The sequence below is a fragment of the Oryx dammah genome, unplaced genomic scaffold (genome assembly GCF_014754425.2).
Source record: "Oryx dammah isolate SB20612 unplaced genomic scaffold, SCBI_Odam_1.1 HiC_scaffold_29, whole genome shotgun sequence".
Classification (NCBI taxonomy): Eukaryota; Metazoa; Chordata; class Mammalia; order Artiodactyla; family Bovidae; genus Oryx; species Oryx dammah.
Window position 1 is genome coordinate 10,257,475 of NW_024070213.1, and position 27,827 is coordinate 10,285,301.

A 27,827-nucleotide genomic window follows, 5' to 3' on the forward strand; every position below is an offset into this window, starting at 1 on the left:
GTGTGCGCTATAACTAAGACCCGGTGCAGTCAATTAAACCTAAAAACAAACAAAAAAATCCTCACTCCCATTACACGTGGGAGATTCATGAGCCTGCTTCTTCCACTCCAGACAAGCTGGAATAAAAGTCTTGCAAGCTGACTGCAGCTGCTCGGTGCCCTGCATTCCTCAAGCGGTACCAGGCGGAGTTCAGCTGTGCCTGCCTCCTCACTAGGCCTGCCGGCTGCCCCGCACTGTGGCTGGACGTGCGCCAAGACACTGGGAAGCGGCCCAAGCCAGGCGCTTACACAGTGGTTGTGTGTGACCTTGGGCTCCTAAAACGGCCTGTCTCCTGGTAAGAAGAGTGCTGAGGGGCTGGGTCAGACACGGCACACCTTGAGCTGGCATAACTTCAGTGGTGGAGACAGGAGACTCCGACATGAACTATGCATCTCTGGTGGGGAATTCAAAACAAGTTAACGCCAGGGGCGCCCGGGTGCGTCTGTATCCTGTGAGCCACCATTGCCCAGTGTCAGGACGGGTGGTGGGCACAGGAGAGATGGCACTGCATGAGCCCTCCTTAAGAAGGCCAGGGAACCAGAGAACGGACAGGCCCCGGGGAGGGGGTGGTAAGGAGGCCTGGCTGGCACTGGATCCCACCTCGGCCACTCGTTAGAATCCAGTAAGCTAACAGATGAAGTATTTGGAAAACTACCAAGAGCTCTCTGAATGTTTGGACTTATTACATATTAACAAAGAGCCTGCCTTTGGCTTTCCTTGCGTCTCAGAGACAGCACAGGCTTTCGAACTGGGCTGACCTGCACTCTGTCCTCGGTCCTCTTTAGCTCCTGGAACTTGGACAAGTCATGTAACTTCCCTGGTGGAGAAAGGCCTCCCAGCTCGGACTCAGTCACAGCCCTAATAGTCTCCACAAGGCCTATATATGACCCAGAACCTCTTCCTCCCTCCCGCTTGCTGGCTCTGCTCCAGCTGGCCTTCTCACTACGTTCTCTCAACATATAAAACATGCTCTGGCTTTAGGGCCTTTGCACTTGCAAGTTTTCTCTCCCTAACACTTTCTCCAGGTATCTGCAACATTGCCTCCTTGCCCCTTGGGTCTCTGCCCAAATGATGCCAATTAGGGTGATGACCATCCAGTTCAAAACAGTGACTCCTATCCTTGATTTTTCTCTGTAAGATACATCACCACCCAACATGCTCTGCGTGGTTTATAACCTGCCTCCACCCATTAGAATTTAAGATGAGGACAGGGACTTTTTTTCTTTTTAATTAAAAGTAATTATTTGTTTTTTATGCGTTTTGCTTTTTTACCCACTTCCTTTCTTTCATGCCTAGCAACACCTGGTTGGCTCACCAGGTGAAAAAAGGATCCAATCTTCTGTGCATGAAATCCTACAACAGGCCTGATATACAGCAGGCATTGTTAGACTCCTAGAGCTGCTGTAACAAGTTACCACAAAGTTGGTGGTTAGAACAGAAAATTATTCTCACAGTTTTGGAGGCTGAAAATCCAAAATCAAGGTAGCAGCTCTGGTGGAGAGCACTTCCTTGCCTCTTGCAGCTTCTGGTGGCTCCAGGTATCCCTTAGCTTGTGGCTGCCTTTCTCTAATTTCTACCTTTCTGTGGCCCCCTTCCTCCCTGTGTGTCTCTGAGTCTAAGGACACTTGTCATTGGACCTAAGGGCCACTTGGATAATACAGGATAAGTCATCTTGAGATACTTAACTCACATCTGTGAAGACCTTTTTCCAAACATCAGTGATAGGTTCCAGGGGTTAGGACATGGGCGTATCTTTTTGGAGACCAGCATTTGGTAACTACCGAATGAACTACCAGCATTCGTATCAATAGGAAACAAGGACACAGAAGTTTATGAATTAAAAGTGTTGGGGGGAAAAAATAACAGCATCTCATTTAGTCCTGCTGCTGCTGCTGCTAAGTCGCTTCAGTCATGTCTGACTCTGTGTGACCCCAGAGTTGGCAGCCCACCAGGCTCCGCCATCCCTGGGATTCTCCAGGCAAGAACACTGGGGTGGGTTGCCATTTCCTTGTCCGCATTTAGTCCTGACTCCCCATTAAAGCAGATTCTATCCTCATTTACTTCATTGGTGACTCAGATGGTAAAGTATCTGCCTGCAATGCAGGAGACTCAGGTTCAATCCCTGGGTCAGGAAAATCCGCTGGAGAAGGGAATGGCAACACACTCCAGGATTCTTGCCTGGAGAATCCATGGACAGAGGAGCCTGGTGGGCTACAACCCCAGGCCATGGGGTTGCAAAGAGCCAGACACGACTGAGCGACTAACAGACAACATCCTCATTTACAAGCAAGGAACAGTGAACAGTGATGAACTGACCTGAGAGTAGGAGCTTCCACCCCAAGAGCCATACAGGGATCCACCCCAGGGTGACAGGCTACATCCCAGATAAGGAAGCCAGTTGACCAGTTCCAGCCACCGCTGTCCCAACACAGAGGCCATGGACCAGACCCAGATCTGCCCAGCTGCAGACTCTAGGGATCCTCAAGTGGGCTACACAGCAGTGAGCAACACGGCCCAATCATCCTCATTTCATCTCTCAACAGAGAGATGGCAGATGCTCTCTCAACAGAGAGATGGCAGATGCTCTCTCAACAGAGGGCAGGCAGATCTTAATTTTCAGCTAAGTCTACCAGCCCAGAGGTTGCACAGTAAATTAGTGACACAATTCAGACTTGAATCCAGGTATGATGCCTTCAAAACAGTGGCTCTTCCATGTTCTCTAGCCTCCTTATAATCAGAAAACTTAAAAGAAACCAGCCATGTACCAAGTGAGCACAAAGCCTAGCTTCAGAATTCACAACCACCTTGTCACTGGGTGGCAGGCAGGAGCCTCACCAGTCACCCCCTCCCAAGTTCCAGGAAATTGCTTTGGAGGGGATATATAGACCCTGCAGATCTTGATGGTATAGCTACTATTTAACCTCTTGCCACCAGTCGTTTTAAAGGTTATGATGCTCTCTGTAATTAATTTACTGTTGGTGGTGCTGGGTCTTCGTTGCTGCAAAGGCTTTTCTCTAGCTGCAATGAGTAGGGGCTGTTCTCCAGTTGCAATGCAAGCGCTTCTCATTGTAGCGGCCTCTCTTGTTGTGGAGCACAAGCTCTAGGTTGCTCGGGCTTCAGCAGTTGTGGTTCCCGGGCTCTAGAGCACAGGCTCAGTAGTTGTGGGGCACGGCCTTAGTTGCTCTGTGCCATGTGGGATCTTCCTGGACCAGGGATCAAAACCACATCTCCTGCACCGGCAGGCGGACTACCACTGAGCCACCAGCGAAGCTCTTCTTGCTACCAGTCTTAGGGTAGGACTTTCTAAGATAAAAACACAAGTTTGGGAAATGAAAGACCAGTCTTCACTGCCTACCATCTTTGACTTGGGCAAGCTACTTAATTAAGCCTCACTTTCCTTGAGTTTCCCTGGTGGCTCAGATGGCAAAGAATCTGCCCGCAGTGCAGGAGACCTGGGTTTGATCCCCGGGTTGGGAAGATTCCCTGGAGGGCATGGCAACCCACCAGTATTCTTGCCTGGAGAATCCCCATGGACAAAGGAGCCTCATCAGTAAGTTCAGGATTCCACATCTTTGGAGTGAGATAATGCATAAATGGTGTGCAGACCATTTTGAGGGCTTACCTCTGAATACAAGATTTCTACAGATCCAGGAACACTTGATCTTTGTTGTGTAGGTTAGGTGAGCTACCTGAGACAACTTTAATGAAGCTTTCACAGATCTATATCATCTGTGCTTTAACTGTTAGAAAAGATAAGATTAGAAATCAGCTCTGATAATAGTGTAGGCTGCTAGGTTTTGAGGTGAAGATGCCATCTCAAAGAAGTCTCCAAGATGGCAGATCCCATATGGTCATTTACAGGAGGGATGGGAAAGAATGTGAAAAGCAGACACAGCTTCGTAGTGACTGGCTGTGATGGTTCTGGCAGACAAGCAGTAGTTTCAAACTCACTGCGGGTGGGAGAAGCTGCCTACTGCAGAAGTTTGTTGTTGTTTTTTAACATAAGTTTTCAGTGTGAAGAATCACAAGACCTTAGCAGCATAACACAGTAGAATCTGGAGCCATTTATAGAAAAAGCCAAACAAACTTTTTGCTCAACCCAATATAACTGTATGACCTCGATTAAGTCACTTAACTTCCCAGGTCTGTTTCAACAAAATGGGGCCCCTAGTACCAAACCCGAGCTGTACAGTACAGGAAGTGTACCTGGACTCCTCAGCACAGTCCTGGCAGTAGGTGTTCAGTGAAGAAGTGAAGTGAAGTTGCTCAGTCGTGTCCGACTCTTTACGACCCTGTGGACTGTAGCCTACCAGGCTCCTTCCTCCATGGGATTCTCCAGGCAAGAATACTGGAGTGGGTTGCCATTTCCTTCTCCAGAGGATCTTCCCGACCCAGGGATCGAACTGGGGTCTCCTGCATTGCAGGCAGACGCTTTAACCTCTGAGCCACCAAACACCCAGCACTTGCACAAATATGCATGCAAATTTCGGCAAGTCATTAATGCTCACAGGATTCCTTTGAGATGCAGATAAGACACTAAATATGAAACTGTCCTGTATACTGTATAATGCTTTATAAATACAGGAATTAAGTAATTCAATTTAAACATCAATAACTAATGCATCAGGAAATAGTATCTCATGACACATAGGAAATTACATACAGTATTCTTGTTCACAGATGCTCCCCAACAAGAAGACAAATCTGACTCCAAAGAAGATCCTTTATTAAGAACGACTTAAAACATTTCAGTCCTTGATTCAAAAAACTTCAACTCAGGTGACTGGCCAATGGCTGAGCTGGGTAAAGGCTTCATGGTGGCAGAACACCCCCTACAATGACATCAAAATAAGCCCCTACTCTGAGTAGTGTCAAGTGTGAATATACTCAGGGTCTCTGTCCCATCTTTTTCAGGGTTCGGTTAAGCTGGAAGGGAAGGAAAAGCAAAGTCAGATATTGGCTTTTTCCCCAAACCTTTTCCTATGGTGTGCATGATGACCAGGCCACACCCTCGAGCCACCCCTCTGATGCAGACATGTCACAGCGTCTACTATCACGGCATCACTACCAACACAGCGTCTACTATCACAGTGTTGGGTCCTCCACCCGACATTCTCATAGTGCCGCACAGTTCAGGCAGCTTGTTCTATCTGCCTTTCACACTGAACACACACCTTATACTGCTCTAATCATTTATAGACAGGAAAGCGCCTCAGGGTGGCTAGACTTGCCAGGACTGTGTTACTGTCCTGCACAAGACCAGTAGCATGGCCCACAGCACAGCAGTGACCTCTGCTGGAGGACTCAAAGCACCAGGACGCTGTGGCTCTAGCTATGGGCACAAAGAGTGACCCACAAAGCCTCTCTGAAGGCCGGGCGTGGAATGCACCAAGTCTGTCAAAACAGAGCTTCAAGGTATCTGCCTGCAAAGACTGGCCAGACCTGTCTAAGTTAAGAGTAACCAACTGTCAGATGGGGAGGGACGGGTAAGAGCAGGCAGTGAATCCACCCATATTAGGAAATAACAGGGAGGGAAGCGAGAGCCGGCCACCCGCAGAGAGAGATCTTGGGAAGAGATGCTCCAAAGAAGGCTGACGCAGCAACTCCTACAGGCCCAGCCCCACCCCTCCGGACCCCAGGGAGCCAGCCAGTCTAGCTCAGAAACTTCAAAGGCCAATTTCAGGCTTTCTTGAAAACAGAAATGAGAAATAAAACACTTAAAAACTCCCTACTCCATTCCCAACTCCTGTCTCCAGCCCCCACACCACTCTCCACACCTCTCACCTCTTCAAATTTGTGAATCTGCCGAATGAAGAAATCCCCATAGCGCCGGGCGACCTTGGTGTCTGCGATGTGGATCATGTCCTGTGGGAAAAGCAACCACAGAGCAGCAGTGAGGAGGAGTCACTGATGGACTCTGCAGATACCAGTGGTGCTATGTGCCAGATAAACCCCTATCTATGGGGGAGCATTAACAGCTAGGCGCCGCTCTTTGTAGATGCTGAGTTTTACTTCACGTTAACTCATTTATTTTCTGGTCTTTTTAATGAAAATGAATCTGTTGGCAATAGTAACATTTAAAACATACCATTTTATTCTCATATACTGTTTATAAGTTCCAAATTAGTTTAGATTTTAAATGATTTTTTAGCTCAAAATATTTTGTTGAGCATTGTTTATCTGTAAATTCCTACATAATCTAGTTTAGGACCCAAGAACTTCCTGAATCTCTTGATTTTTTTCAAGTCAAGAATGAAAAAAAAAAAAAAAGAACTTGCTAACTCTTGGAAGAAGACAATCCAGAGATGGCTGGGACTAGTTCGTCTGCTCACTAAAAGGAATGTAGCAGGTAACTGATTTGGCCCAAGAGTGTCAGGCATTGGGAATGAATTCAAACAGAATTTTAGGTAGCTGATGCAACACTGCAGGGGGCAGGCGGTTTTGATTTTTAAAAACGTGACTTGGGAACTAAGATCCATCAGGCTGCATGGCAAAAAGCACAAACAAAAAAATCCCCAAATTTCCCACCACCACCACCACCAAAAAACAAAACCCACACAACTTAAAACTTTCACTACTGACACATCTCTACTTTTGGTGCTTCTGTTCATGGCAGGGATAGCCAAGAACTGAACACCAATCCTCCCAAAAGCCATGAAGTCTAAAATGAGAGGATCTGGTTTAGCAAAGTAAGTTTCCAAAAGCAAACTACTCAAACGGTCCAAGCAATTCTAGAACTAGGTACATAAACCCAAGAAAACAGGTTCACAAAAATTCGTAGCAGTGTTACCCATAATGACCAACATGTGAAAACAGCTCAACTGTCCCCCAACTAATGAATGGATAACCAAAGTGTGGTGTGTCCAAAACGTGAGATGCTATTCAGCCGTAAAAAGGAATAAAGCACTGATACCCGCTACAACCTGGATGAAATTTGAAAAGACGCTCAATAAAAGAAGTTAAACACAAAAATCCATACATTTCATGATTCTAGTTTTCAGACAATATTAAGAAGAGACCAATCCAGAGGCAGAAAGAAAGCACATTACTAATCTGCCAGGGGCTGTGGGGGCAGGGGAACTGGGAATGCTGCTAATGGACAGGGATTCCTTTTCGGGATGTCAGAAATGTTGTGGAATTAGAACAAAGATGGCTGCCCAACATGGTGAATATACTAATTAATCATGGAATTTTACCCAGTAAAGTTTGTTATTAATTTCAGCTTTAAAAACTGCCAGCAAAAAGTAATATGTTTAGACCAACACGCTTTCTTCCCTTTTTCACCCCTCAAGCCCCGCCTCAGCTGTGCTAAGCTGATTTTCTGCCTTTTATAAGAATGAGTATCACAATATCCACAAAGGTGAATGGGTCAAATGACATACTAGTTTTCTGAACATGATTACTTTTTTAATCTGATAGTTTCAGAGTAAGTTTTGTATTGATTGGTTATTTTTGTTGGAACATGGGTCTAAGAGTTAATTTTAAAAAGCAGCTGTTATATTCACAGATATAGAAAACAGACTTGTGGTTGCCAAGGGAGAGGGGGGTATGGGAGGGATGGATGGGGAGTTTGGAATTAGCAGATGTAAACTATTATATCCAGGATGGATAAACAGCAAGGTCCTACTGGGCAGCACAGGGAGCTATATTCAACATTCCACAATAAACTATAATGGAAGAGAATATGAAAAACATATACATATGCGTAACTGAATCACTCTGCTGTACAGCACAGATTAACACATCACAATACTGGAAATCAACTATACTTAAATACATTATACTTTCTGAAAGCGACCAAAAACGTAGGATATTTTTTAAAAAACTGCCTCATAGCAGCAAAGAGCTGACAAGAGAATGAAGAATCATTTAACAGAAAACAAACCATTCTGCGAGCAAAACACAGAAGCCCCTTCTGCACTGAGGGGATTTGCTAATCCTAGAAAACCTGGGCAGAAGACCATCCTTGTAACGCTGAGATCCTAAAGAGCTGCATCCTCAGCTATAGGTGATCCACAAGTGAACTGCCATCCCACTCCCGACACCAAGCAAAGCCTGCCAAGGGTGAGGGAAGAAGCATAAAAGAGACTCCTCTCTGAGACATCTTCTGACAGTCTACCGCCTGGCCCTGACACCCAGATGCTCCCAGGAACCTCAGTCTGCTGAGTTCAGTCTACGGTAGTCCCAGACCAAGAATATTCCCAGGCACCTTGTGGAGGCAAAAACAAATTCCCTTCACAGGAACAGATATTCATCCTTGGCTTCAAAGAATACCAACATATTTTTTCAAGGACAGCGAATCATATGTAGTAAAAAAGAATAATAATAACCAAGCACATATGGAAACACTGCACCATTAGTTTTTTTTTTTCTTTTTAAAAGAGAAAGCCAGAAACAGAACTGGAGAGATAGATGAAAGAGGTACAGGATGTTTTTAATCAAAAGTATCCAGAATAGAGGAGACAAAAAGATGGAAGAAAGGTTTAAGAGACATGAAGGATAGAGGTCTAACATAGATTAAAGAATTCCAGAAGGAGAATAGAACAGAAACAATACCTAAGACTTACTAGCTAAGAATATTCCAGAAGAGATGAAAGATACTGATCTACTAACTTTTAACAGATTCTTTAAGTCTTTATCAGGGTTCCAAACATGTCTGAATACAACGTTTTCTTGGGAGTTCCCTGGTGGCCTAGTGGTTAGGATTCTGGGTTTTTCACTGTCATGACTCAGGTTCAATCCCTGGTTAGAGAACTGAGATACTGTGAGCCCAAAAAGAAAAGAGGAGGGGAAAAAAGCATGTTTCATTCATTTTTGAGTACTATGTACATGGTGCAAATAAACAGGGGAAAGGTGATATTTCATGCAAAGAACAGTTTGAGAAGTTCAGCATATTTTAAGTCTGGAAAAACTCACTTAAAACAAAACAACTTAGGGGAAAAAAAAAAAAAAAACCTCACAAGTACATTAAAATATTCAGCTTGAAGGTAAACTCTAACAGGGAGGGACGACCCTGGTGTCCAGTGGTTAAGAATGTGCCTTGCAGGGCCGGGCACACAGGTTTGATTCCTGGTCTGGTAATTAAGATCCCGCAACCCGCAGAGCAGCTGGGCCCACACACTACAACTACTGAGCCTGTGTGTTCCAGAGCGCCCCACACCACAGCTAGAAAGAGGCCCATGAGCCACAACAAAAGGTCCTACATGACGCAAGGAAGGTCCTATGGTCTGCAACTAAGACCTGCAGTAGCCAAATAAATTAATAAATATTAAAAACCAAACACTAACAATATTCCTCAAACTGCCTTTCGCTATGCACTATATTGCTTCTGCATCTTTCCAGAAATGACTCTTCGCATATACAAGCATATATAACATTAAAAAAAAAAAAACTTAAATGGACGATAGACAGCCACTCTATAAAATCATAAAACCACCTAAATGTCCACCAGCAGAAGAAGAGAAACAATGCAGTCAATAATTGCAGTAGATGTTAGACCACCACAGAACAGGTATGACTGAACTACTGCTCCATGACAAAGCTGGATGGTGATTTCTCTCAAATATAATGTCGAGCCAAAGAAGTCAGACAGAAAAGAGCACATCCTGCGTAATTCCCTTAAAAGAAGTTCAAAATCAGCTAGCACCAAGCTAGGGTGGTACAAGTCAGGACAATGGCTTCCTATCCAGTAAGGTACTTCCAATAGTCTACCAAGCATCACCCGCCTTTCTCCTCCCACCCCATCTCCCACCAGCCTTCTCTCTGGCCACTCCAACCGCACTCCAGGCACTCCAGCCGTCTGGGCTTGCTCTGGCCTGAGGGCTTTTGCTCTAATTGCTCCCTCTGCCTGGAATGCTCTTCCTCCAGGTATCTGCTTGCTAATTTCTGCACCTCCTTCAAGGCTCAGCTGCCAGTTCACTTTCCCAACAAACTCTATCCTCATCATCTTATTTAATATTGCAACCTGTGGCTTCTACTACCACCAATCTGACTTACTCCACAGCCAAGTGGCAACATCTAAACTATTACATGGTTTGATTAATGATAATGTTTACCACCTACTTTTTAAACACTAGAATACCAGCACAAGGGCAGAAATCTTTGTTGATTTTGTTCAATATGTCCCAGATGCATAGAACAGTGAGCAGCATTCTGAGAACCTAGCCTGGCAGGGTGGGGCGGGGGGCCAGCCATACCTTATCAATGTAGAAGTCAACCTCGGAGGCTGACTGAAATTCTCCATCTAGGGCAGAGATACCACTGGTCCACACCAGGTTCTTCATTTTGTGTTTGAAGACAAGAAGCTGGATTCGGAACTCCTGCTCGGTGAGGTCCAGGAAGCCGGCCAGCTTGGCCACGGGCATGGTGGTGTAGAGCTTGAGGAAGCTACGGATGGTTGAGAGCTGCGCCTGCTGCTGCACCTCGTCAGAAAACACCTTCAGCTGCTGCAGGAAGGGCTCCTTGTGGTAATTGGGGTGCACGTTGTCATAGTTGGGCACTACCGGTGACAGGAATTTGGGGCAGGAGTAGCTGAAAAGCTCCTCGTAGACCTGCGGGTCACCTTTCTGCATGCGCAGCATCTTGTCCCCGTATTTCTCACGCAGCTGGAGGTGAATGCTCTCGTCGATACGCATGGGGTACATGGTGAGGGCGATGGCCAGCAGCGCGTGCATCTGCTCATTCTGCTTGTTGATCTGGGGGTGGGGGGAGAGACTGCTGCAGGGTCCCATGAAAAGGACCCTGTACCCTCCCAAATGCTCTCTGTTCAGACCTCCTGACTTCTCCCTTTGTCTTACACCCAGCAGCTGAGTTTCCCAATGTCTCTCCCAATCCTCCCTCTAGCTCCACCGAACTTCTGGTCTGGTTCCAGGTCCTCCCTGTCTCCTGGATTCTTGACTGGTACCCCCGTCTCTGTCTCACAGTCCACCCTATGTACCAAGGCAGGTCAATCCTACACCAATTATGATCAAGTCACCTAGAAATATTTTTTTTGAAAAATATTTTAATTGTTTCTTATAATATCTAGAAATCTTGATGGTACTTAACACCTGTAGAATGTAGATTAAATACTTTAGCTGACTAGTAAAGGTTATCACAAAATCTAATACCCCAGTCTGGTTCTTCTTCTGCCTTTCAGTCCAGCTGGTTTACTGTGCTGCTACATGGTCACACTTCCAAGTCTCAACACCGCTGCTTTATTTAGAAACCTCCCCGCAATTCTGGCTTCCCAGGTGGCTCAGCGTCAAGAATCTGCCTGCCGACGTGGGTTTGATCCCTGGATCGGGAAGATCCTCTGGAGAAGGAAATGGCACCCCACTCCAGTACTCTTGCCTGGAAAATCCCACGGAAAGAGGAGCCTGGCAGGCTACAGTCCATGGGGTCGCAAAGAGTTGGCCATGACTGAGTGGCTGAGCACACACACCTGTGTTTCAATCACTCACATCATCATTCTAATCCTAGGCCTGTTTTGGATCCATCGTCCTCCAGGCAAACGGCTTAAGTGCAGTACCCATATCTAACTGATTTTAAGTACCCACAGCCCAGTGAACACCCTAGATACTGCCAGGGGATACAAGTAAAAGAAAAGATACTACTGTCCTGATCATCAAGGTGTTAAGGATCCAAAGTAATGTGTGTAACAAAAGAAACTCAGCATAGGCTAGCCATTAAGAAATCCTATTGAAAAAGCAGGCAAAATAGCAAAATTTTGGTTTACCCAAAAACTGTTGGCACTGGTGTGTCAGCTGGTCAGAGTCCTCCTTACCATCTCATATTTGTATGTTGTCCTCTGGAACATGCTCTTGGTCCTCTGAATGTACAGGAGGATGTTGGCAAAGACCCGGATGGCATCCTGGTAGCGACGCATCATCAAATATGCAAAACCGACATAATAGTATGTGGTAACCTGGCACTCGGGCACACGGGAATACATGCTCTGTGGAAGGAGGCAGAAGCAGCATCCATGAGTCTTAAGACCAACTCATCCCAGCTAGGATGTAAAAATCAGCAGGGCCTAGTGTTAACCAAAGCAAAAGCATCAAGAGATCCCTGCAGAGTCCCTGAACTATTCAGAGGAAGCCCTGGCTCTGGAGTGGGAGGCTCCGAGTAGATCGTACCACTAACTGATTATGTGACCTGAAGATTCCATTTCCTTGGCTGTGAGAAAAAGACTGGACCAGGTGACCCTAAAATTTCTTTCAACTCTGAAATCCTCTACACCTCACTTGTACATTCTTTCTTGCTTTTCCAAATAAGCCCTATAAAGGAACAGACTGATAAGATACATACATCAAGCAAAAAACGTATCATGTTTCTATGGTGAGGCAAATAACCACTGCTAACATACCTTATCTCTCCCACCTCAGAACTTTTTAAGTATTTTGTTAATTCTTTGGTGAAAGCTGAAAGGTAAAAATCTGCCTAATCATTCTGATTTGAAAACAGTATCAATAGGAGTGGTGAATATCCGAGGCGTTATCAAGCATCCAAGAGAAAACCACCCTGTCCAGGTTCAGGTTTTCCCTGCAGTAGTTTTCCAATTCTTGTCTCAATGTTCCCTGGGGAGGATTCCTCATTTCTTCTCCTTGAAATCTGTCCTAATAGATCAGATGTTCTCTTAAGGCCCTGCAAATGTGGGCCTGAGGAAACAGGGGAATTACCTTCTTGTTCAGTTCGATGTTCTCTAGCACCTTGATGGCCTGGTAGTAATCCCCCAACAGGGAGTGCAGTCGCAGAAGGCCCACCAGGCTGAAGTAGCCGAGCATCTTGTAGAGGGAATGCCGTCCGTACTCCCCGGCCACACTCTCTGGGTCGCCTGAGAGACAGACAGACAGTGTACACTTCAGGAGAGGCTGGGAACAAGGGCAGGCCTGAACCTTCAATGTCACTCAGTAAACTCTTAACCTACTGCCAGTCTCCAAAGCTTTCTGCAAAAGGAAATAACTCTGCCTTTGAATGAATAGGAAGACGAAGCACGCCTGCTGTGCTAATCTTATATTCACCAGTTATGTCACTTGGTTGGTGGGGGGGGGGGCAGTCCCCTCACACACCTGAGAACACAAAAGGACCCCTCTCATCAATAAGAGCTCCTCACTAAGGCCCCTCCTTTCAGGATGTCCATGAGATCAAAGCTATCTTCCTAATAACACTAAGATACCACGTGCCTTTCTCATTGAGTTGACATTTGCACTGATGGGGCAGAAACAATGTGGGTAAAACCACCAACAACTTAGCATCAATCAGACGGTGGCACCGAACTCTATCATCATTGTATTCTTTACCACCGCTCACCTGCAATGAAAGAACCAGCCGCTCTTTTTTCACAAAACCCCAGTGTTACTTAAATGAGCGCAGTGAACTTGTTAATATACCAATGTCTGTTAAGTATCAATGAACCGATTTATCAACTTTAAGTAAAGATTAGAAGTTCATAAAACTTCTATCTGCTACTATGAACAACAGCTTCCCAAAATAAGGACTTATCTGATGAGGTTGATGGTCAAAGTAACAGATGTGGTTTCAAAAAACTGTATAATAAAATGTGTCAACTTTCAGAAAATCTTGCTAGCTCATTTTACAAAATCATGCATGGATAAAAAAATTCACTCAGGCTGCAGGAGAGACTAGTAAACCTTAACATGACAAAGTAAAAGTTTACTGATAAGGTTTCAGATTCCACACTGCAACTAACCTATAGAAACTACCATGGTCAAGTTCTGGTGTAGAATCAAAGAAGAGCTGGGCTATGCCAAAAGGCTGTTAAACAAAGTTTCTCTTCCCTGTCCCAATTAAATATCTGTGTGAGGCCAGAGTCCCCTCAGATGCATCAACCAGAACAGCGTCTTGCCACAAACTGAGGGAAGAGGCAGAAGACTCCTCCAGCACTCTTCCCCAAAGCCACATTTAAAGAGGTTTGCAAAACCACCACTCTTCTCACTGGAACAAAGTGCTTACAGAGATAAACTTTGGAATTCTTAATCTTTTAGAGTGTCAAGTGGTCCTCACACCAAAATGTTTGAGAAGTGCTTATCTAAACAAAGGCCCTGGAGAGGCAGCAGCAGAAGTGTTTACAAGCGCAGCTCTTAGGAAGTACTGGTTCATTCTGTCAGCCAACAGATGGCCAAGCCCAGGAGCCTCCAAATCAGCACTCAGCTCCTATTCACCCCCAGACACCAGAGGAGCAGCCCATTACCCGAGAGACGGCGGCTCCTCCTACCCACACCACTATGCCTGAGGAACCGACAGCAGGCAGCGCTCACCTCCGCTCGTGTACACCTCCAGCTGCCGGTTGATGTTGGACTTGTCCACTAGGGAGTGAAGGACATTGAGGACGCTGTGGACATTCCAGATTTTGGGATTGGAGCGAAGGAAGTCGATCTCTTCCTCTGACTTCTTGGCGGTCTTACAGCGGTACTGACTAAACGACTGAAACTGTTGAGGAAGAGGGAGAGATGTGGCAGGGGCATCAAACCCAGAGGGACAGCACAGCGCTCCTGCCACCACTTCTTCCACGACAGCTATCTGCGCGCTCACTGCTGGTTCTGTGAAAGCTGTCTGTGATTAAGCTGTGAATTTTGTTCGTTACTATATTACTTATTCCACAGCGAAGTAAATATCTCTAAAATGACAAGCAGTGGGAAAAAGAAAACATTCAATTTGGAGTCAAACACAGTCTAGTTACTCAGTGTCTCTGGACATCACAGTGCTGGCCGCTAGAAGCTAAGTTCTAGATGACCTAAGATCACTCTTCAACTTCAAAACATCATCTTCCTCTAAGAAGGCAGGAGAAAACGTTTCTAAATTTATAATAAACAAAGAATAGTATCCAGAATGTAGAAGGAATTCTCATTAAGCCAAAAAGAGGAAGATCATCCAACAGAAAAACAGGCAAAGGATACTGATAATTACTTTGAACAGGCTTGGTCAGTTAGCAGAGAAAATGCTCGATCTTTTCAGAGAAACGTAAATTAAAATGATTACCATTTCTTTCCTATCAAATTGACAAAAATTGACCAATAACATCCAATACAGAAATCTTGCTTTCTAATGCTGATAGTAGTAGTATAATCTGACACAGCCTTTTGAGGGTAGTAATTACTATTTATTAAAATCTGAAGTGACAAAAATGTTTTATTTCTTGACTGTGGTTGTGTATATATTCATCAGATCTCAACTATATTCTTAAAATTGGTATATTTTATTGCGTGCAATTTATGACTCTATAAACCTGATTTAAAACAATTTAAGAAGCAAATATCCTTCAGCCAACAACTCTACTTCCAGTCATCTCCAGAAACAGACTTATGTGTAGCACATAGACCAGAAGAGTGGTACATCACGTGGATGGCACAAAAGAATACGGCAGGCCTTTATACGCTGTTGTCTTTACAGATCCTAATTGATATCTGCAAAGGCAAGGCAGGAAGACACTTTCACTTAATCCGAAGTTAAAAAAAGTAATAACAAATTCATATATTACTATATCAATACAAATAAATGAAAGTGGTGGGGAATACAGAGAAAAAAAAACCACTTCTTTATAAAAGGAACAAGTGGTGGGGAGGAGCCACTCACCCCATGAGGTATATAGCTGGCATTTTCTTAAGCGGCTTACAGCACTCTCACTTCTCACAAAGACTGGCTGGAGGAATCACACCTAGCCCATAGTGGGAGTCTTTGTTAGAAGTGAGAGCACTTAAACCCGTTAACAGAGCACCACTTAAGCCTAGGGAATTAGGATTAGAACCTTAGCACAGACTCTAACTTGCTGTGAGCCAACAGGATGGCCAACCTTCTAAAATTATGCCAAGTAAAAAGCCAAGGGATGGACTTCCCTTGTGGTCCAGTGGCTAAGATTCCATGCTCCCAAAGCAGCGGGCCTGGATTTGATCCTTGGTCAGAGAACTAGATCCCACATGCCTCAACTAAGAGTTTGCATGCCACAGTGAAGATCCCATGAACTGCAACTGACAGCAGGTAAAGCCAAATAAATAAATTACAAACAACAACAACAAAACAAGCCAAGGAGCCAGAGAAGGCGAATAGGGCCGGTGTGCTCTGTGGCCCTCACTGGCCACAGGCCCTGAAGCCTGTCTTGAGCAAGAAGCCTCTTTCTCACTGGGCCCTGGGAAGGTTTCCTCAGCTCTCCGATCACAACGCGTCAGCACTTTGTATTTAGAGTCTCTTTGATCCATGGAGTTCAAATAAGAGCTTTATTAACAAACCGATTTTTCCTGAAATACCCAGTAAGAGCTATGTTATCTCAGTAAAACACAAGAAAAAAAATTTTCCCCAAGTTCAACTTCCTTTTTTTAGTAATAGTACTCTTAGGTAATATCTCCCCTTTGACAAAAATGTCCTGTTTTACTCTAATCCAGAATACACTCACATCACCAACACCACAATCAAGATATAAAAACTTCCTGATCCGTAGGTGATGCAAGTGAGGCTCGGAAAGCTGAAAAAACATGTCTCTGCTACAGAGCCACCAGCTGGCCACACCCCACAAGACCCCACTTCTAGCTGACTCCAAAGCCTAGGAAACCTGTATTCTTCCTATCAGACCACCTCTCAAGGTCAGGCAAAAAAGTGTTAGAAGTCTGAAGCTCAACTCTCCTGACTTCCAAGTTCAGAATGGAGCTCTCAGACCTCACTGAATCCTTCAGAAAACCACAACAAACAGTTCAGTGTGACAGGGTTATTTCTCACTATGCTGGGATGGTTTTATATTATGTATCTTTTTCTGTGTGTGTGTGTAGCAAAGTTTTATTAAAGTGAAAAAGGACAGAAAAAGCTTCTGACACAGACATCAGAAGGGGGACGGAGAGTGCCCCTATATCTTTTTAATAACACAAACAACGGTTAACAGCTGTTCTTTGTTTGGACGAGTTATTGAATATTTCAAATTAAGCCAAGGCTGACCAGCTACCTGGTAGATGAACTCATCGATGATGTCCCAGAGCCACTGGTTGGGAAGTTCAAGGGGAGCAGGACCATCAGCATCTGTGCAGAAGACCACAGTAAAGTCAGACTCAAGTCAATGACTACACCCATTCAGCAAGGTTGCAGAACGCAATTTTTAATTTCTCTCTTAAAAGGACCATGAATCTCAAGACCTCCCCTCTTCCCACCTGCATGTTAAAATCCTGTTAAAAAGAAATGAAGACAAATATTAGGTTTCATCATAACCTCAGACTCACTAAGAATGTAGTTGAAGAGATTGCAGTAGTTGTAATACGATTCAAACCTCTGCTCCAAGGAGGGTCCTCCCTGTAAAGAAAGCAGAAGACAGAAGGACACATTTAACCTGATGGACTCCACTCATGGCCTGCCACTAACAGCTGAAGACAAATACAGCTGACCTTTGAAAACATGCGGGTCAGGGGTGCCAACCCTCTGGTCAAACATCTATGTATAAAGAGTCGGCCCTCCATACACTTGGTTTTTCCATTATCTGCAGAGTCAACTCTGTAGCATACTTACTGAAAATATCTGCATGTAAGTGGACCCACACAGTTCCAACTTGTGTTGTTCAAGGGTCAAACATACATGAGAACTGTGTCTGCTCCCCACTTCTTAGCATGTAAAGAGCACTCCAGGGATAGGGAAGACAGTAAGTGCTACAGCAGTTCAAAGCAATCCTGAGTATCTGACCCTAAGGGACAAATTTTACGCCAAAAACCTTAACTGACCTTTAGACACCAGGCATGCACATCTGGCAAGCAGAGGAGCAAGGGGAAGGTGCTTCAGGAAAAACAATACTAACAGAGGCAAAGAGATAAAACTGTATGGTGCTTGAAGGCTGGGGAGTAAGGCAGACAATGCTATACTGGGCTTCAATGGCCAGAAATGCAGAGGTCTTTTAGGGCCAAACAAGAATTATGCCAGGGGTTCAGCAAATCCACCATCACCTGCTTCGGTAAATAAAAAGCTCAACTGGAACACAGCTATGTACACTCACTGTCCATGGCTACTACAGAGGTGAACAGATTCTGAAAGAGGCCCAGAATACTTACTAACTGCTGTACATAGAAGGCTGCTGACCCCTGAGCTAGACTTCATACTGTTGGTAAATGAGAACCACTGGAGATGTCTGAGCAGGGGAACAACATGACGAACGGTGTATTTTTGATGGACTGGAAAGAACACTGCCTTGGAGTCTCAGTCCCACAGCTTACTAACGAGATTATGAAGGTAACGTGCCTAATACAGTAAACGCTCTTTCAGTGAAACCACCACCTGCCCGAGCCCAGTCAAGGAGAACTATTAGAGGTGGAGAAACTAGCAATTGTGTTCCAGGGACAAAAAATGGCATAGAGTTTAAAAACTGCCAGCAACATTTAGATACTCACACTGACTTTGGCATATATGTGCCTGTAGTATAATTCTTTGTACAAAATCAGGAAGACAGCATCTGAAAGAGATGGCAGAGGGGTGCTTTAGGAATCCACTGAACAACTAGTCAGTTTTACCCTTGGTGGGAAGTAACAGGGTAAATATGATTTCAGAGATTAAACAACATCAAACGTCTAATACTCATACTCCAAGAATACATGCAACAAGAAAATTCATTTCCCATTTTACTCTTTCAAATTCATCTTAACCTCATTCAGGCCCATATCCCTTCACCGTTTAGTTATTGCTGCCATCCAGCTGCTTAACCAGGACATAATAACAGCTCCAAGGAAGACAACATGACATTTAACTATTGAAATTGCTCGTGCAAGGGGCTCTTTGACTTAGACATCCTATTTTAAGGAATTTATCCTATTGATACGATGCAACCTGAAAAAGAAAGATGTGGGGAAGCTCTTCAGATACTGATGCTGTGCAGAGTTCACATACAGGTCTGAGACTATTATCCTTAAGCCTGCTAGTAAAGCTGCTCCTTGACCAGCATCTGGGAACCCAGGTTTCAGAAGGGTTCCCACCAACCTGATAAGATTGGTGTCCTTAAACTGTTTGTGCAAACAACATGTTCTATACTGAATACCTGCTTTCCTTCTGGGAGTCTGGAATTTCAGTACATGTTGTGTTTGTAATGAGCTGCTATGGCAGACAACTATGGTCACACAAGGTATCACAACTCCTTGCTCAAGGAATGAAATACAATCCATGTGACTCCACTGGAGAGGACTGTTAAAATCTCAAACTGAGGTTCTCTCAAACTGATACTCAGATACGACACAATCTCTATCAAAATACAAGCTGATCCCAAAACTGAAAAGCTAATCCTAAAATTAATATGGAAATTCAAGGGACACAGAAGACCCAAAGCAATTTTGAAAAACAACAAAGTTGGAGGACTTATACTTCCCAATTTAAAAACTGTCCAAAGCCACAGCCACAGTGTGGTTGGTACAGTCATAAAAGATCCACGGAGTCAAGCTGAGAGTCCAGAAATAAACCTCTACATTTACATGATTACTAATTTCCAAAAAGGGTGTCAAGACAAATTAATGGAAAAAAAGTCTTTCCAAAAACTGGTACTGGAAAAACTGGGTATCCACATGCAAAAGAATGAGGTTGACTCTTCCTACTTTCAGTTCAGTCGCTCAGTCGTGTCCAACTCTGCAACCCCATGAATCGCAGCACGCCAGGCCTCCATCACCAACTCCCGGAGTTCACTCAAACTCACGTCCATCGAGTCCGTGATGCCATCCAGCCTTCTCATCCTTGGTCGTCCTCTTCTCCTCCTGCCCCCAATCCCTCCCAGCATCAGACTCTTTTCCAATGAGTCAACTCTTCCCATGAGGTGGCCAAAGTACTGGAGTTTCAGCTTTAGCATCACTCCTTCCAAAGAAATCCCAGGGCTGATCTCCTTCAGAATGGACTCCTTGCAGTCCAAGGGACTCTGAAGAGTCTTCTCCAACACCACAGTTCAAAAGCATCAATTCTTCGGCGCTCAGCTTTCTTCACAGTCCAACTCTCACATCCATACATGACCACTGGAAAAACCATAGCCTTGACTAGACGGACCTTTGTTGGCTAAGTAATGTCTCTGCTTTTGAATATGCTATCTAGGTTGGTGATAACTTTTCTTTCAAGGAGTAAGCGTCTTTTAATTTCGTAGCTGCAATCACCATCTGCAGTGATTTTGGAGCCACCCCCCAAAAAAGTCTGACACTGTTTCCACTGTTTCCCCATCTATTTCCCATGAAGTGATGGGAGCAGATGCCATGATCTTCCTAATTTACACCATATGTAAAAGAGTCCATCAGAAAGTGAAATGTGAGGAGGTCAGAAAGCCCACTCTGGAGCAACTGTAATGACCCCAAAAATTACACAGGGAAAAAGAAATCAGTCAAGACAAAAATCTCACTTTCAGCATTCACCACATATGAAAAATCTGTCCTTTTTTCATTTATTCAGCTTTCATTCAACAAGTTACATCTACTATGCACCAAACCCTGGGGAAATAAAATGAAGAACAAAACAAATACAGACCATTCTGAACTTTCTAATGACTTCCAGTCATAGGATCCTATCCAGCACCCAGGACACCTACCGTTGCCAACCTGTGGAGCAATGGTTTCAGCCTCAGGCCAAGGTGTATTCTTGAAGAATCTTTCAGTCAACTTGGTCCAGCTGAAGACCAAACAGAAATACTCCATAAGTCCAAAACAGGAAGGATCTGTTTTAGAGATCTGTCACACTTTATAGATAAGTACCCAAGCTCAGTAAAGGGAAGAAGTCACAGAATCAGGGCCAGGGCCAGAGCCTCCAACTCTATAACTTTCCTCAACCCAACTCTGCACCCCAACCTTTCATAATACAGTGAAACGTTTCTTTTACATCAATTAGGCAACCACCAAGCTCTTCAAGATCATCTCCTGCCCTTGTATCATGAACTATGGAGTTGTATTTCACTGCTTACTGTTCCCCGACTTGAGAACTACCTTTCAGACACCCCCACACACCTCCCTCAGCTTCCTCTCTTTCCACTTCCGAGAGTGCTCTTCTTCAAACGTGGTAGGAACGGTATTTGTTGTAGTTTGATGCCGCAACAGCCCTAGAGCATCCAACCCAAACACTGATGCCCAAGATGCTTCACGACCCTATGTCCTCCTGAAGTCTTTTCTGAGTATCTAGCCCTGACTGACCTGTCTCACTTATAAAGCCCTTTACACAAGGGCAGTGCCCTCAAAACTAGGATGCAATCAGGAATTCCCTGGTGGTCCAGTGGTTATGACTTAGCACTTTCACTGCCATGGCCTGGGTTTGATCCCTGGTCAGGGAACTAAGATCCCACAAGTCACACGGCATGAACAAAGGGCGGAGGAGGATGACTAAGACAGCAGAACTGAGAAGCAACCACTCAAGAGCTCTGTTCATCCTATTATGCACTGAGAAGTCATACAGCACAATTGAGAAATTAGGCTCTGGTTGGGAGACTGTGCAGGTTCAAAACTCAGAACATCCACTATGTGACTTAATCCTTCTGTGCTTTGTTTACTCAACTATAAAATGAGGAAAACAATGGTACCTACTTCACAAGGTTGCTGTGAAGAGTACATGAGTAAATACAAGAAAAGCACTCACGACACTGTCTAATTTATACTGATCATATATGTAACTACTATTGTATTAATACTGATGGTATTATTTTAGGCCTTGTACAAGTTCTGGATATAGAGCCCAATAAAATAATGTCTGCAGCCCCCAAAGAATCACAGAAAACCCTAGGGCACTTTCTTTACAGAATGATTAAATATCACCCCCTTCTACAGACTGCATTACTCAGCCAGTCTCACCCAGTAGGAGATCATTTCAGCCAATGGCCCATACCTGTTCTCATAGATGTCCTGAATCTCATACACCTTCTGGTCAATGACATCGCTGGAGACACGACTGGCCTGTAGCTCATACACCTTCTGGTCAATTAGGTCCGAGACAGTTTTGTGGAAGTACTGGATGAAGTTTTTGATCACTTCAGGGATCACTTGATAGGTCTGCTGTTCATACTGACGCTCATAAGCCAGATCCTGCTTTGGATCTCCTAGAGATTGGATATGATAAACACTTCAAATCCGTATGTATGATGTAACAAGAGGGCAAGGTCACTCGTGAAACTAAACTCATGTCTATAAAACTAGGTGTAATGCCTTTTTAAACACTCTCCATGTCACTCGCAATCCCCACTGGTCTCTTTCTTCACATTTTCCACTACTCATTTTATTATTAAAGTAATTTATTTGCTTACTGATTCCCCCACCAGAATCTAAAGTCTACGACAGCAAGAACCTTATCTGTCTTGTACCCAGGTCTACCCTCAGAACTTGGGATGGTTATCGGGAAGGGGGTGGAACTGTGGTTAAGAGGAAGTAAGTAGTAGGCACTATTTTTCAAATAACTAACCAACTGCCATTCTCTATCAATATGACAGTGTAAGCAACTAAACTTTAATTTTTCACAACAAGATTTTCTTTTTCAGGTAATAGTTTAAACAAGGAAAACCTCAGCCAGGACAACGATCCTTCCTTTGTAAGATTTTGAGGTGGACCATGAAAAAAGCCTGGTTTAATAGGCTCTGTACCACCCTTTGCCTGAGAGCTAATAACTGACTCCAAACCCGGATCATCAACACCTAGTTTTAAACAGGTGCCCATCAAGGCAGCTGTGAGACATTCAAAAAGGTGTCAATCCTCAAAAGCACCCAGCTAGCCAAACCCATAGACTCACCTGTGTGCATATCATAGTCGCCGGGATAAGCATAGGGATCGTAAGCAGCCTATTAACAAAAGAGACACAGATAAACAGTCACCAGTCTGTGAATCCAACATGCTCGTTCTAGGTTCCTAAAGACACAAAGGCGAGTAAGACAGAAGGAGAAAATATTAAGAAGAGGTGGCAAGAATACAGAGAAAAACTATACAAAAAAGATCCTCATGACCCAGATAACCACGATGGTGTGATCACCCACCTAGAGCAAGACATCCTGGAATACAAAGTCAAGTGGGCCTTAGGAAGCATCACTAGCAACAAAGCTAGTGGAGGTGATGGAATTCCAGTTGAGCTATTTCGAATACTAAAAGATGATACTGTGAAAGTGCTGCACTCAATATGCCAGCAAATTTGGAAAACTCAGCAGTGGCCACAGGACTGGAAAAGGTCAATCTTCATTCTAATCTCAAAGAAAGGCAATGCCGAAGAATGCTCAAACTACTGCACAATTGTACTAATCTCACACACTAGCAAAGTAATGCTCAAAATTCTCCAAGCCAGGCTTCAACAGTATGTGAACCATGAAGATGTTCAAGCTAGATTTAGAAAAGGCAGAGAAACCAGAGATCAGATTGCCAACATCCACTGGATCATCAAAAAAGCAAGAGAATTCCAGAAAAACATCTACTGCTTTATTGATTACGCTAAAGCCTTTGACTGCATGGATCACAACAAGCTGTGGAAAATTCTGAAAGAGATGGGAATACCAGACCACCTGACCTGCCTCTTGAGAAACCTGTATGCAGGTCAAGAAGCAACAGTTAGAACTGGACATGGAGCAACAGACTGGTTCCAAATAGGAAAAGGAGTACATGAAGGCTGTATATTGTCACTTTGCTTATTTAACTTATATGTAGAGTACATGATGTGAAATGCCAGGCTGGATGAAGCACAAGCTGGAATCAAGATTGCCAGAAGAAACATCAATAACCTCAGATATGCAGATGACACCACCCTTATGACAGAAAGTGAAGAAGAACTAAAGAGCCTCTTGATGAAAGAGGAGAATGGAAAAAACTGGCTTCAAATTCAACATTCAGAAAACAAAGATCATGGCCTCTAGTTCCATCACTTCATGGCGAATAGATGGGGCAATGGAAATATTGAGAGACTTTTATATTTTTGAGCTCCAAAATCACTGCAGATGGTGACTGCAGCCATGAAATTAAAAGACACTTTCTTCTAAAAGCTATGACGAACCTAGAAAGCATAATAAAAAGCAGAGACATTACTTTGCCAACAAATGTCCGTCTAATTAAAGCTATGGTTTTTCCAGTAGTTATGTGTGGATATGAGTGTTGGACTATAAAGAAAGCTGATCCCAGAAGAATTGATGCTTTCAAACTGTGGTGTTGGACAAGACTCTTGAGAGTCCCTTGGACTTCAAGGAGGTCAAACCAGTCCATCCTAAAGGAAATCAGTCCTGAAAATTCATTGGAAGGACTGACGCTGAAGCTCCAATATTTTGGCCACCTGATGCGAAAAACTGACTCATTGGAAAAGATCCGGATGCTGGGAAAGATTGAAGACAGGAGAACGGGACGTCGGAGGATGAGACAGTTGGATGGCATCACGGACTCGAGGGACATGAGTCTGAGCAAGCTCCGGGAGCTAGTGATGGACAAGGAGGCCTAGCGTGCTGCAGTCCATGGGGTCGCAGAGTCGGACGCGACTGAGCGACTGAACTGAACTGAAAAGACACAAAGACGAACAAGACACAGTCCCTGCTTTTGAGCGACTCATGTGCCTCTGAGAAAAGGGAAAATAGACAACGACAATACCTCGTTACGGCTGCAATAAGGAAGAGCAAAGCACAAGAGGCTGTGGGAATCAGCGCGGTTTGACGGAACTGAGTCCAAATCATAAGAAAACAGAGTTCAGTTACAGAACCCTTTATCTCCAGCCTCGGCCCCCGGGCTTGAAAAGGAGAGGACGACGGGACCGGACACACGAGGTGGGCGGCCGAGACCCGGCTGATCTGGAGTCCGGAGCTGTGAGTGGCAGCAGCGTGAGTACGCGCACGCGGCGAGGCCGGCGGGGGTTCCCACAGAGGCGCAGACACCATTTCCCCTTCGGGGTCAGTATCCCAAAAGCCCTGCCCGTGTGGCAGAGACCGGCACACGTCAAGGACAAGTTACCTCAGACTCGTAATCATCAGCGGGATACGACATGGCTGCGGCGGCCGCAAGCCCAGCCTGGAGAGAGGAGAAAAATCAGGCCTCGCCTCAGTCTGGGCGCCGGAAGTCTAACCTCCCTGGAGGCCGCCGGGAAACCGGAAGCTTTTGTGGGGCAGCCGGCAAGCTGAGGTAGCCATGTTGGGAAGGGCGCAAGTAAACACCATTAGTCTTCCTTCTTCAAATAGAGGCTCTACAAGGAAGGCGATTCTACAGTACTAGCAAAATTTTATAAATAATAACGTTAAGTATTTTAGGGTAATAAAGAATGGGCAAAGTAAGAGAAACCAGAAGTAATCCCCCCTCAAAGGATGGTTGACCACTTCCTCGGCCGTCCTCTCGCGAGATGGGTTATTTGGCTATGGGGGCCTGAATATGGATTTAGGTGCTAGAGGTTTGCCTGAGGCTAAAAAAGGTCTTCAAATGTTCTTTTCTCCAGAGTCTAAACTTACCGAGTGTAAAAAATGGAGGTTTAGTCCAATGCAGTGGGAAGGTATTGAGAAAAGGCCCCCCCCCAACTTTGGACATCAATGTTGGAGCAGGCAAAGGTGAAGCCAGCTGTTGGGGGAGGAGGAAGTCCTAGGACCCACCCTCGCCTGCAGCGCAGCACGCTGTGAGGGGTGTTCACAACGGGGCGTTTGAATGAGTTCGCGTCCTGATGAAACCCTAGAGTTAGGGACAGGGTTATAAAACAAACCAACACAAACCGGTGTGTGGATGAAGAGCCTTAGTTTAGCCATTACTACAGCAGTGCCTCGCCCCAGCTTCTTGTGCCGCGTTCTTGCTTTGCGTCGTCGGTTACCAAAAGGTGATACCATCACGGAACTAAGCTTAAGCTTAAGGGCCAGTCGAGTCCAGGGACTCTTCGTTGGCTTAAGGAGGGTACCCAGCACCGTGCTCACATAGTCATATGGTTTTGAAAATTTTTTAAGAGTAATGTTTTTATTGCAGTCGGTTAGAACCTCTTTCTATTCCGATCTATCCTCCCATCACATTTCCCCTTGTGTCTAGTGGCGTTTGGGATTCAGCTAGAGGAAATCCTATTGGGAACGTTTGAGCTTAATAGGATATGTTTATGTGATACTCTTTTGTGAATAGTTCGTGTTGACCCTCCGTGTGTAATGTACACCTACCACCCTCTGTGATCACTGCGGGTCCTCAATGAAATAAGTAGGGCAACTTAGAAAGCTTCAAATTTCCCAAAATCTTACAGTTAGTATATGACAAAATTTTGATACAGGTTGCCCTGAACTTTGACAACTCTCAAAATGTTCAGGACATTCAGTTCAGTTCACTTCAGTTCAGTTGCTCAGTCGTGTCCGACTCTTGCGACCCCATGAATCGCAGCACGCCAGGCCTCCCTGTCCCTCACCAACTCCCAGAGTCCACACAAACCCATGTCCGTTGAGTCGGTGATGCCATCCAGCCATCTCATCCTCTGTCGTCCCCTTCTCCTCCTGCCCTCAATCCCTCCCATAATCAGGGTCTTTTCCAATGAGTCAACTCTGCATGATGTGGCCAAAGTATTGGAGTTTCAGCTTCAGCATCAGTCCTTCGAATGAACACCCAGGACTGATCTCCTTTAGAATGGACTGGTTGGATCTCCTTGCAGTCCAAGGGACTCTAAACAGTCTTCTCCAACACTACAGTTCAAAAGCATCAGTTCTTAAGCACTCAGCTTTCTTCACAGCCCAACTCTCACATCCATACATGACCACTTGAAAAACCATAGCCTTGACTAGATGGACCTTTGTTGGCAAGGTAATATCTCTGCTTTTGAATATGCTATCTAGGTTGGTCATAACTTTCCTTCCAAAGAGTAAGCGTCTTTTAATTTCATGGCTGCAGTCACCATCTGCAGTGATTTTGGAGCCCCCCAAAATAAAATCTGACACTGTTTCCCCATTTATTTGCCATGAAGTGATGGGACCAGATGCCATGATCTTCGTTTTCTGAATGTTGAGCTTTAAGCCAACTTTTTCACTCTCCTCTTTCACTTTCATCAAGAGGCTCTTTAGTTCTTCTTCACTTTCTGTCATAAGGGTGGTGTCATCTGCGTATCTGAGGTTATTGGTATTTCTCCCGACAATCTTGATTCCAGCTTGTGCTTCTTCCAACCCAGCATTTCTCATGATGTACTCTGCATAGAAGTTAAATAAGCAGGGTGACAATATACAGCCTTGATGTACTCCTTTTCCTATTTGGAACCAGTCTGTTGTTCCATGTCCAGTTCTAACTGTTGCTTCTTGACCTGCATACAGGTTTCTCAAGAGGCAGGTCAGGTGGTCTGGTATTCCCATCTCTCTCAGAATTTTCAGTTGTGATCACAGTTGTGATCCACACAGTCATAGGCTTTGGCGTAGTCAATAAAGCAGAAATAGATGTTTTTCTGGAACTCGTGCTTTTTTGATGATCCAGCGGATGTTGGCAATTTGATCTCTGGTTCCTCTGCTTGTTCTAAGACCAGCTTGAACATCTGGAAGTTCACGGTTCATGTACTGCTGAAGCCTGGCTTGGAGAATTTTGAGCATTACTTTACTAGCGTGTGAGATGAGTGCGATTGTGCAGTAGTTTGAGCATTCTTTGGCATTGCCTTTCTTTGGGATTGGAATGAAAACTGACCTTTTCCAGGTCAGTTCATGACGTTACTAAAAAAGAATTGCGAAGTCTGAAGGAACTTTTCTAAATTATAATAAAAAATTTTTGGTTTGACACGCTGGAGGAAAAACTAAATTGTCTTTCCATTAAAATTGTGGAAAATGATACAAAATTGTTATATAAAGAAGTGATCAAAATCAATTAAGCTTTTAAAAAGAAAAAATAGAGATGTTTAAGAAAATTAGGGCTTCATTTCTGGATTTCATGATGTTTGTGTTGTTAGCTTTTTAAAAT

The 27,827-nt window shown here is 44.5% G+C and overlaps 1 protein-coding gene across 2 annotated transcripts; it reads right to left on the minus strand.

Moving 5' to 3' along the window:
• Positions 1-4,744: 4,744 nt before the first annotated feature.
• EIF3L (eukaryotic translation initiation factor 3 subunit L) lies at positions 4,745-25,293 on the minus strand. Of its 2 annotated transcripts, XM_040233340.1 has the most exons (13): positions 24,900-25,293; positions 22,720-22,768; positions 21,826-22,036; positions 20,546-20,625; positions 18,390-18,451; positions 17,238-17,307; positions 16,967-17,040; positions 14,298-14,469; positions 12,699-12,853; positions 11,804-11,974; positions 10,236-10,733; positions 5,824-5,904; positions 4,745-4,965 (listed from the first exon to the last, which is right to left on the minus strand). In XM_040233340.1, exons 1-13 carry the CDS (start codon positions 24,930-24,932, stop codon positions 4,927-4,929), a joined length of 1,695 nt encoding a protein of 564 aa, XP_040089274.1. In that variant the 5' UTR covers positions 24,933-25,293; the 3' UTR covers positions 4,745-4,926. The 2 variants fall into 2 exon arrangements, with proteins under 2 accessions (XP_040089274.1, XP_040089275.1); XM_040233341.1 differs by lacking the exons at positions 20,546-20,625; positions 22,720-22,768; positions 24,900-25,293 and having other exon boundaries at positions 21,826-21,904.
• Positions 25,294-27,827: the final 2,534 nt, after the last annotated feature.

Excerpts from the sequence above, each read along its gene's own strand:
- EIF3L (XM_040233340.1), bottom strand. The coding sequence starts at position 24,932 with ATGTCGTATCCCGCTGATGATTACGAGTCTGAG. Across the intron at positions 14,470-16,966 it reads TCGATGAGTTCATCTACCAG|TTTCAGTCGTTTAGTCAGTA; the intron begins GTAGCTGGTCAG and ends CTTCCTCAACAG. Across the intron at positions 11,975-12,698 it reads ACATCGAACTGAACAAGAAG|AGCATGTATTCCCGTGTGCC; the intron begins GTAATTCCCCTG and ends CTCCTTCCACAG.